This window comes from Nyctereutes procyonoides, unplaced genomic scaffold (genome assembly GCF_905146905.1).
Source record: "Nyctereutes procyonoides isolate TBG_1078 unplaced genomic scaffold, NYPRO_anot_genome, whole genome shotgun sequence".
Classification (NCBI taxonomy): domain Eukaryota; kingdom Metazoa; phylum Chordata; class Mammalia; order Carnivora; family Canidae; genus Nyctereutes; species Nyctereutes procyonoides.
The window spans coordinates 17,808,592-17,820,599 of NW_026575132.1; the positions used below are offsets into that span (position 1 = coordinate 17,808,592).

General features: G+C 33.8%; 1 protein-coding gene across 1 annotated transcript in view; it reads left to right on the top strand.

Annotated features, from left to right (window-relative positions):
* Positions 1-12,008, top strand: part of UNC80 (unc-80 homolog, NALCN channel complex subunit) — a 214,769-nt gene that overhangs the window by 85,626 nt on the left and 117,135 nt on the right. Inside the window, 1 exon segment of the mRNA XM_055345384.1 lies at positions 10,418-10,630. Coding sequence (XP_055201359.1) covers positions 10,418-10,630 — 213 coding nt within the window.

Here is a 12,008-nt window from a genome sequence, read left to right on the forward strand (position 1 = left end):
GAAATATTCTAGCCCTTTTTATTCAATTAAATATGACATGTACAGACACAGTGTTTTCTAATTTATTAGCATGATTAGCACTGATAATAATGTCGGTTTGCATTAGGAACAATTCCATGAAAACTAGAAAGTCAATGATATTGTAGAATTCTCTCTATTCTGTGGGCAGTGAAAACCTAATTCATGGTAAATTACATAGCCTTGTAAATAGCTTTAGGGATGATTATATAATTTTTCTCCAAATTGGGGCACTTTGGAGAGTGAAAGGGGATGCCATCAATAAATATACCAGTTAAACAGACATAAACTGAAAACCTCCTGGTGAAAATAGGTAGAGTCCTAACTTTCAGGTTCACTGCATCAAATTTTATCCACTAGGGGCTTAACATTGCAAGACCACTTGGTAATCAGTGCAAATTAACTCTTTCAAGAAGATAGGAATATATGCTTACTAGGAGCAGTCAGAGCACAATCATATTGTGTTCCCTTTTGAATCATGAGAAGATTGAAACAATTCAGTAATAAAACTAAATCATCAAATTATTCACTCGATTCTAGTGGTATTCCTATATTATTGAGTTTTTTAAAAGATCCTCACTATGAAATGTAGCATAAAGGTAATATATTTCATAAATATATACAGTTTCGGAGAAAAAAATTAATGTCACATATCCACCACGACCTTAAAGAATAGGACAGTTCCACTTTCTTTAAAGTCCCCTGGATTCCTTTCCTTAATTACACATCCCCTACCTGCATGTGACACTGTTCTCTTAAAGTCTGTTTTAATCTTTCCTGTGCTTTGTTTATTTTACCACATGAGCTTTTATCCCTTGGAAATATATATATATATATTTTAAAAATAGTCGTGAAATTTATTTAACTTAAATCATGCTATACTCTTTTTGTTCGACCTTAAGTCTGAGTTCATCTTTGTTGATGCTTTTATTATTAATACATTCATTCTCACTAATGAATGATATTTGTTTGAATATGCCATACATAGTTTATATGTCCATTCTGTTAGATGGACATTTTTATTTTTTCAAAATTTTTGCCTATTTTGAACAATGTCTTCATGAGTATTACTGCATATGGGTCTTGATTCACGGTTTTCTAAATACACCTAGGGGTGGAATTAGTGAGTCATAATTTTACTACATGATGCCAAAGTGTATTTCAAAGTAGTTTCAACAATTACTGGCACCAACACTGTAATAAAAGCTCCTGTTGCTCTGTGTTCTTGTCAGCGCTTGTATTATCCAACATTTTTATTTTTAATCATTGAATTAAAGGAACAACACTTTATATTTTCAACCTGAAGTCTGAAATCTTTTCTTTTCATAGGTCTGTTTACCATTTATGTTTCACTTTGGTGAAAGATCCCATGTAATGTTTACTTTTTTATTGGAGGATTATTTAACTTTTTATTGATAATTTTAAAGAGTATAGATTTTTGTCAATAAGAGTCCATTTTCTGTTTTCTATGTTCATCATTTCCTATTTCGTGGCTTATTTTATTTTATTCATTATACTAAATTTTAATGAAGAGAAAATTTTAGTTTGATTCATTAGAACTCTCTTTATGGCTAGCATTTTTTTATACAACTTTTTAAAGAAAATCCCTAGGTCATATATATATTCTTATATTTTCTTCTAAAAACTTTAAAGTTTACATTTCATTACTGAAGTCTTTAAGTAGATTACTGTGTGATTGCTTTAAGATCGAAATTGTTTTCTTCCCTTTTTTACATATAGAACATAATTATCTTAGGATAATATATTACTAGTTTATACTTTATTCTCTGATGTGCAGAGATTTCATTTCATTCATTGTTTAAAATTCATTGTATTATCTTAAGGATGTGTCAGGTTTCCATATATTCATGAGTGTAATTCTGAGTGTTTCTTTTTTTCTGCTCCATTTTCCTTTTACCCAGAGTAAAACTATTCTGTTTTAATAGCTAGAACTTTTAATATCACCTAAGCTACTTATTATGGCTCTTTGCTCTTCTGTGTGAATTTTATAATTAGGTTGTCAGGTTTCATGAAAATCCTTTGATTTATTCTTGGAATTATATTGAGTCCACTGATAAATTCAGAGATATTGAATTTCAGTTCTGAATTGATTAGCCAATCACCTCAACTATACTTCTGAGTCAGATCAAGTAATTTTAGTTTTTTTAGTTGTCAACTGCACCTACATTTTCATATTTGGTGGCATAAAATTTGTCCTAACATTTTCTTATCAGTTCTTAATTTTGGCAGCATTTGTAGTAGATTGTGAGAGTTTTTTCTTGATTAGTCTTGCCAGATACTTGTCAATTTTATTAATCTTTTTTAATGACCTTGTTGAGTCTATTTTATCTTTTTCTCAAATTCATTTACTCCTGTTCTTTTATTTTCTTCTCTTGCTTTGCATTCATTGTATTATTCTTTAGCTTATTGGTCGATTGTTTAGCTAATAATTTTATTTTTCCTTTCCAAATTGAGCACTTAGCTATTAATTTCCCGCTAAATACTGCTTTAACTACATCCCATAAATTCCAAAAAGCTATATTTTTATTTATTTAGTTAATTTATTTTTAAGTAATTTTTAATTTCTTTAATGATTTTCTTTTTGACCCATGAGTTATTTAGATATATATGTGGATGTTTCAGTTTATAAATTCCAAGTTTTTGTTAGGCATCCATTTGTTATTGACTTGTAACTTTATTTTTACTGATTATTTGGAATTAATTTATACATTTTATTAACTAAACATTATCAATTTTCATAAGTGTCCCGTTTGTGGTTGAAAAGAATATGTAGTCTCCAGTTGTTGGGTTCAGCATTTTGTATTCAAATCTCCATTCTTGGGCAGCCCAGGTGGCTCAGCAGTTTAGTGCCGCCTTCAGCCCAGGGCATGATCCTGGAGAACTGGGATTGAGTCCCATGTTAGGCTCCTTGCATGGAGCCTGCTTCTCTCTCTGCCTGTGTCTCTGCCTCTCTCTCTCTGTATCTCTCATGAATAAATAAAATCTTAAAAAAAAATCTCCATTCTTCTTTACTTCTTGATCTGTTGATTACTAAGTTATGTTTAAGTCTTCACTCTGATGACAAATTTGATGACATTTATACTTGTAGTTCTGACCAAACAGCAGTTTGAAGTGTGACAGATAAAAGGTATGAACCTTTTATCACTATCGAGTGACCCAGTTTATTTCCAGTAATGCTTTTTACCTTAGACAGATTTTTCTCTAACACTAATACAGCTGAAACCATTTTATTATGTGAGCATTGGCTTGGTATGTCTTTTTTTTCCCAATCCTTTACTTTCAATTCTTCCACATCTTTGTGTTTTAGGGGTGACTTTCATAAAAAATAGATATTCTTTTTATATCACTTTAACAACTTCTTCCCCTGGAAAATTAGTCCATTTGCACAAATTATGATTGCTGATATAGATTCACTTCCCTTTTTTGCCTATTTATCACATTTTCATTATTTCATTGAGTATATGTTCTTGTTTCTATCTCATATCCTCTTTTAGATTGTGTTAGGTTTAGTTTTATTTCTATTGATTTGGTTTGGTTTGGTTTAGCATTGTCTTATTTTGCTTCAATAGCTTGGAAATCATTATATTCTCTATTTTTTTAAATTACAGGTTTAAATGAAGTCTAAAATTAATATCTTTTCTCTCAAACTAAAATACTGTAGAAGGTTTTAACCCCAGCTATTGTTTGAGATTTAATTCTGTCTTGTTTTTTGTTTAAACATTGACAAAGTAGACATTATTTTTATTGATTTTCAGGAAACTTATTTTAAAATTTACCCAAAAGCATATTCTCTGCTCACCATTTCTCCGTGCATCTCATACATCCCTCCTAAGTTCCGTCCTTCTGAAGGAGATCTTTCAGAAATTTCTTTAGTGATGATCAGTTGGCAGTAGCTCTCTCAGCTAACAGTTCACTTGAAAATGTCTATTTTGGTCTTATTCTGAAAAGATAACTTTTGCTAGAATTATAAGTATAGACTAAGATTTTCCTTCTGTACATCAAAGGTATTATCCCATTGTCTTCTGGCTTGTCATTGTATTACGTATGGGAATATATATAATATAATCTTCCCATCCTCCCCAATTGCTTTTAATATCTTCTCTTTACTTTTAATATTTTTCAGTTTCACTGAGATGTTTCTAACATATTTCTCTTAGTTGAGATTGATTAAGTGCCTGAATTATGTAATTGGTATATTACATCTCTTCCGGAAATTTTTCAGCTATTATCTCTTTCAAGATTATGGTTTTCACATTTTATCTGATCTTTACTTCTATAAATTGAAAAGGTATGTGATAGGTCTTAATACTTTATCCTCTATTTTTGATAACTTCTCTTTCATATTTTTTCTCTTTCAATCTATATCTTGAGTGCGTTTCTGAGATATCTCTTCCATTTCACTTTGTCTCTTTTCACTTTGTTTAATCCCAGGGTTCTTAACCACGAGTAATTTTGCCCACTGAGGGACATTTGGCAATGTCTGGAGGAATTTTTCATTGTCACAATCTGATGATGACTATTAGAATCTCCTGGGTAGATACCAAAAATGCTAATAAACATCTCATAATACATAGAGCACTCTTCATAAAAAAAGAATTATCTGGCCCAAATGTTCAATAGTGCTGAAGTTGGAAAAAAACATGATCTAATCTGTGTTTTAATCCATATATTGAGTTATAAATTTCAAGTGCTACTTTTTATCTGTAGAAGTTTTATTTGATTCTTGTTTTAAAAGTGCTTGGTCAACCTTGATAACTTAATTTTTCATCATACTTTCAATACCCACATTAATCTTTAAATGTATTTGATTCACAACAGTGCCAATAATTGCTGTCTTTGTGGGTTTCATTCTATACTTTTTTTGTTTCTTCTCTTACTCATGGTGGATTTTTTTAAATGTATTTTTTATGTGAACTTAAATTCTTGGAATATTGTCTGTGGGAATTCTTTAAGACCTATGTTAAAAGCAGTGTTAATTAGTGTACCAGTAATATCATCATCATCTGTGAGCATGTTTGAAATGCAAATTTTCAGACCGTCAACAGATACACTGAATCAGAATCTCTGGAGAGGGATCATAAAAACACTATTTTTTCATTCTATATTGCCAAGTGACTTTAATGCACACTCAAGTTTGAAGATTTGAGAAGTACTGATTCAAAGTATTCCTCCAGAGAGGATTTCCATTTCTTTTCTCAGGCATCTGGAAACATCACCAACCTAAAACCATTTTTAAACTCTTTGGGGGGAGGAGGTAAAGGAACATGGAAGTAGTACCATTCTAAACTTATACAGGAATGTGGTATTTTGATTAGGAGTTCTCATAAAAGAATTTTTTTTCCTGTTTTAGCCAGAGCCAAGCCTAGTCAGGCAAGCCTATTTCGGTGGGGTAGATCTTTTTCTTTCTCATCCACTAAAGGTGACTCTCACCTGGCATTTTGGCTTTACATAGAAGCGTATGAATTAACCTCCCACTGTACTTGGGCCCAGACATTTAACTCACTGCCCATTGAAAACCCAGGGTCTAGCCTCTTCATAATCGGTAGAAACCCTCAGGGTAATTATTCCTATGCTAGCTGGCACCTGTCTCTCTTCCCCACCAGAATTACAAGTGCTTGTCATTTTTACTCTTCAGTAGTCTCTTATCTTGTGTTAGAAACAAAAGCAAAAGCAAAGTGAAGAAATTGAGGGAATATTTTATCCAATATTTTAGATGTCTAAACCATAGGAAGTTCATCTTTAAACCTAATCCATCATATTGTCAGAAACAGAAGACTTTACTTGTTTTTTATAATACTTACCCAAAATATTAGTGTGATCTGAGTAACTATTAAAATGGCAAGCCATCTAGACCATGTACTAAAAAATAATGCCTGCCTCTAGTCTGACAACTGAATGATTTCAGTTGCCCACAGCTACTGTGGAAATGAGCAGGGACAGAGGCAGCCTGTCAGTTACTTAATGATCTCAGTCAGGCAGAGAATTCAATACAAACTAAGTAATAAATACTGACTCACAAGCACATACCCTCTGGCAAACGAGCTTCCAATGCACACTAGGACCCACAATAACTGCCTATTCCCATTGGTCTTAAATAAGTAGGTATCCTGCACCAGCAAGAGCTTTAAATTTTTTTCTAAGGCAATAAAAATATTATGTAATTCCCCAGGGACCAACATAAAATATTCAGTCTTTTAAAACAGTTCCTGTCCAGTGTTTTATGTGAGTTTTCAGAATCAGGGCTTCTTCTCACATAATAAGTTTAGATATAGTCCTTCAGGGAAAGGAATGTATTGCAATTATAACCTTCAATTAACCATCGTATCTTGGTAACAATATTTTCTAAGTCCCCAGGCAAAATAAAGCACGGCTGTTTGAATTAGTGTTCCAGTTCTCTCCTTCACTTTCATAAAGGAAACATTCAATATACATAATGATCTTATAAAATGCAGGAAAAAATGACAAAGGAAGTCAAGGAAAAGTAGGCAACACTTGGAAGTTTTCTCGTTGTAGAATGTTAGAGAAATCTGTGCTGTGTAATGACATTCTTATGACATGTAACTTTAACTGAACAGCTCTGTAGTCATTGCAGAGAACACCTTATGTAAGAGTAAACCATGTGAAATTGTTAGTATTCAACTATTTTTGACCTTCAAATCTACAAATTCCATAGGATTTAACCTAATATTTTAGGTCAATCTAGTCTTCCCAGTTAAAATTGTTTCTGGATTGTCTGAAACTATGAAGTTATGCCATAATTGAATTGAAGCCATTCCATGGTATTATGGAACATAAAAAGGTGATCTAGCAGACATGCAAATAAGTTTAAATATGTCTACTTATCTTTCAGGACTACCAGTAAAAATTCTCTGTGGTATACCAGTGGTATCAAGTTTTGTTTAGATGTTCACCTTTGACTATGCCCTGATACTCTGTGGTTCTTTTCATCCATGCAGCGTTCTTCTGATTCATTTTTCTCCATTTGTGCTGTTTTTCTCTGTGATGTGAATCCATCCTTATCCATTCTGTCATGTCTCCATTTTTTGCTGTTTCTTCAGATTGCGCTGAGCTATAAGAGGTAAGCTCCATCAAAAGAGGAAAAATGGACTCTTCTTTGTGTCCAGGAAGAATCTGTTTTCCAAGGTATTCTATAACCCTGCCCCTAAAAATCAATACTTTATAAACTACACTTTGAAAGGAATTTATAAGGGAAATAATTCCCCTTAGCCATATCCACACTAGAATGCTTCGAATGTTCTTTCATACACAGTGTGAAGTCAGTACTTCTTGCTAGGTATCTTCTATCAGGATCATGGTAGAGTCCATAGCTTTGTAGAGTCCTCAACAACTCCCTCATTGTCTGTACAGTAAAATAGACACTACAATACCCCCAGAAAGTGCTATGATTCAGTGCCATCTTGACGATAGGGTTTCAAGCCTGTTTTCATCTACCAGATTCATAAAGATTATAAGAGCAATATTTGAGTTATTCTATGTCTCATTCCTCAATGTGGAGAGTGACATTTCCAAAAGTTACCTGGTTTTACAATTTACATGGATCAAATTCATCAGATAATAACCAACCCTCCCTTTAAGATTGTGCTGCCTAGTTAATGGGAATTATTTTCATATTGATCTCAATTGCATTTCTAAACTTTAGGGTTTCCTAGGGCTGATAACTAGTAATATCTGAGTTTTATTATAACTTGTGTTTGAAAGAAAATCAAAATTGCTTCTCATTCAAAATGCTCTGAGCTTCCTAAGCAAATAAAACTTTTTTTTTTCCCCCTGAAAAAGGCAAGCCAGTCTACATAGAAAAACTCACAAAGCATGATTTGGATTTTTCACTCCTCTACCGTTAATCTTCTCAGTGTCATCTAAAGTTAAAGGCAATAAAAAGATCCTCTGTCCCATACATTTGAGTAGGTTGAGTTTCACCCTTGGTAATCCTGTAGGAGCCAAGGTCTGTGACATAATGCTGCCTCGGCAGTAATTCTGTCTCCCTGCCATTAAGCAATGAATCCCATTGCCTTATATTGAGAATGAGTCAAAATCTGATGGGCTAAGAATAAATTCGCATCACTCACCTTGCCCTCCAGACTGCCATACATTTTTAGAGACAGATGTTCAAGCCTTTTCCAAACACAGATTAGCATACCTGAGATGGTTAACAAAATAAATATTTAATGCAAGAAAAGAGTGTAGATATTTAATCTATTTGTTATGTACTGCAATATTGATAGGTTTGATCCAGAAAGTCATTTGACCCTCTGCAATCTCAAGTCTTTCTGTTCCTTTGACTCGCTACCAAATCTTAGCACCAATGCAGTGGGTGATAGATTCTCATCATTAGTGTCCATTTTTTATTAATGACAGGTTCTCACCATTAGTGCTCATCTTGTATTCTGTATTTTCACATAGATTAACTTAGTATGTAGTAGCAATACATCATGTGCTTTGTGAAATCAAGTTCCTACATAAATATATTTCTTATTGGAATTCTTGATGGCTTCCTTTAAGCTGTGGACAATGAGAAAATGCCTAAAGGGCTTACTTGAATCATTCTGTGTGCTTGAGATGCTGTGGTACTCAAAGTATGAATTCACCAACTCTCTCTAAGGGGAAACAGATTAAGGAGAGCTTATTCTTTAAAATAGGGATTTTAAACAGCTCCACAAGTCATGGAAAAGGGGTTTAACAGCTCCACAAGTCATGGAAACAACATATGAAAAGGAATGAGGTGTTATATTTGGGGGACTGTAACCAGTTTGATGTAGTTAGATCATGAAGTATTACTAGAGGAATAGAAAGACAGATGAACCAGATAACAAAGATTGGGTGTCTTTATTCATGTTATTGTTGAGGTGGATAGAACCTATAATAAATTTTAAATAGGAAAATGATGTGATCATATATTTGTGTTTTAGAGAAAAACATCACATGACATCAATGCCCCATTTTTAAACTTTCTACATGCCTTCTAGAAATCATCTTTTACCAAGATTTATATGTGTATAAATTAAGACTATGCAGGTACAGAAGAAGAACTAACATAGATTTGGGCATTCGAAAGATCTGGTATTGAATCCTATGGTCACCTCTTTCCAGCTGTATGGTGGTAGAAAAGTTATACCGCATTTTTAAAAACATTGAAATAAGGATGTCATTTCTAGACTAGAGGTTTGTTATTATAATTATGAATTATGACTCATAAAAACTAATTTGCCATGTAATTGATACTCTTTATATATTTATATATTATCCGCTTTTCTAACACTGTGGATGAAAGCATTGTTAAGAATATTATTGTTTGAAATGACAGAAAGTATTTCAATTTAAAACTTTGTGGTTATTAGGTTATTAATCAATTTATGATTCTTAGGTAACTCTGAGGTGATGGCTAATATTGTGAAACATTCTTTTAAAATTGGCACAAGTTAAATAACACATTAATTATTGATCTGTGTGATTTTTGTGACCTGTTGACCTTCTAGGGAAACTTCATGCTCCTCCTTCCATTTATCTATTTGTTTGTTTGTTTGTTTGTTTATTTATTTAGCTTGTAAAGATTTCAGTCAGTAGCTGATACCAGTTTCTGGGTAGCAACTAAAAGTTGTTTTTTCTTTTATTTTTTTTTCAAACACATCTTGACATCTTGACATGACAAGATGGAACCATATTTTTATTTTCTGAAGAAATGCTGTTTTCCATTTATCAATTAAATAATTTCCTTTTTGTCAGACATCTTCAATTGAAACCATGCCTATTTAAGCAGAATTTGATCTGTTATTCATCACAAAGTCAGGAGAAAAAAGACTAACTCAACAAAATCTAATAAACACTTCCTTTTCTTATTAGCCAAAATGTATAGAAATGACAGAAACAGTACTTCTGTGGAGCATGTGGATGGTCATAGATAACAGATTATTGTTGGAACAAAATCACTATTGCCTCCCTTGATTAACATAAGACTGTTCTAGAAATTGAATATTGGTTTGCTACAGGTTAAAATTTTAGGTTTAACAAAAGCTTCATATTGAAAAATTCCTTTGAAAATTATCTCGCTCTCCCATTCAAATCCCAGCTGCCTCTTAACTATGCAAAGATAGAGTCATGAAATTACTTGAGATTCTTCAAAAGGGGAAAACTAAACACAGAAATCACTTAAAATATCTCATTCTTCTATATCCAAATTTGCCTTCAAGGATCCATTTACCAGAATCCCCACCACCATTAACCATGATAATACAACCCTGGGAAATATGGCTAACCTAAATCAAGATATGGATACTAAAATAAAAGTATGTAGTGATTCCCTTTAAGGTCAGTCTATTGCTCATTAATCCCACATCATTCTTTCCTTAACAACCACTCTCAGGAAGCTCCTGTGGTAGCCAGAGCAGCTCTGTTCCTGGAATGTGCCCGGTTTGTTCACCGCTGTAACCGTGGCAACTGGCCAGAGTGGATGAAAGGGCATCACGTGAATATCACCAAGAAAGGTCTTTCCAGGGGCCGCTCTCCCATCGTGGGCAACAAACGGAACCAGAAACTGCAGTGGAATGCTGCCAAGCTCTTCTACCAATGGGGAGACGTGAGCTTTTGATTTTCTTATATAAAAATTGGGGAGCTGGAATGAAGGGAAGAAGTTCTGTGTTTATGTTTTGTTTGTTTGTTTGTTTGAGAGACAATTAAGTATCTGTTACGTACCAGGCAATGAACAAAACATATTAGGGGAAAGTAAACTTTAATTCATTTAATCATTCCAGTAAGTCTATAAAGTTAGACATTATCTCCTCTGTTTCCTTGGTCCCCTGCCTTCTCCCCCTCCCATAATTGTAGACATTCCCAGAATTTATTATCATTTTTTTCCTGCATAACCTCCTGCAGGGATACATTTATTCCTGTGTTTTCAACTGTAACCTGTATGCCAGTGGCACAGACGTCTCTATTTGTAGCACTCCGTTCAGATCCCAGGCCAGCATTGCCAACTACTCCGGAGGCATTTGCTTAATACCCTGAAACACAATCTAACCAAAATAAAACTTTTCTTCCCATATAAATATACCCTCATGTGCAAACCTTCCCGAACTTTCTATTCTTGTAAATGGTACCACCATTATCTAAGATGACAGCCTTTGAACATGTTCCAACCTTCCTTCCCTTATTGATTCCACCTCTTCCATGTACCAAGGTCCTGTTAGGTCACATCTTCATTCCATCTCATCTCGATGACTAAGATATTTTCCTATTTGGTCTTCTTCCCACAGTTTCTCCTCATCTGACCCATCCTACACACTGTCAATAAAATGATCTCCATATGGCAGGGCCCATCTAAAAGCAGAACATTCATACTTACCTCCGGGCTTCCAGATTTGCCCCCTCTAATTCATTCTCCAAGCTGCTCTCACAATGATTAGGCTAAAATGCAAATCAGATGGTGTTTCTTACCCACTTATAATGCTTCAGTGGCTCTCCTTTTCCCTTGGGATAAAACCCAAATTGCTTAATCTGGCATCACTGCTCTCTCTTGGGGTTCAAACCATACCAGGATTATGGATGATGAAATCAAAAGAACTAATATATCTAAAAGAACATTGATCTCAATCCTTTGCATCTAAGAAGTGTTCAATAATAATAAAAAAATTATTACATTAATTTTTGAAAGCAGGATACATGGTTTGTGCATTTCTATGTTGTTAGCACAAAGTCTGTCAAATGAGTAAGGGTTCCCCCTCACTCACACATTACTTCTCATCGTGCTTCCTTAGAAAACAAAATGAGTTTGGCTTTACGGAATGTAGAGTCTAGTCCCAGTCTACCTTCCCAGCCTTCCTGCACATGATTTCCTCTCCCAAAATTGTACTTCAGCCAACTGGCTTACTTGTTAGTCTCTGAACACATCAGTGCACCTCCTTGATAGATCTTTTGGAACTTTCCATCTCCTCCTCTTCCCTATTAGCCAAAACACT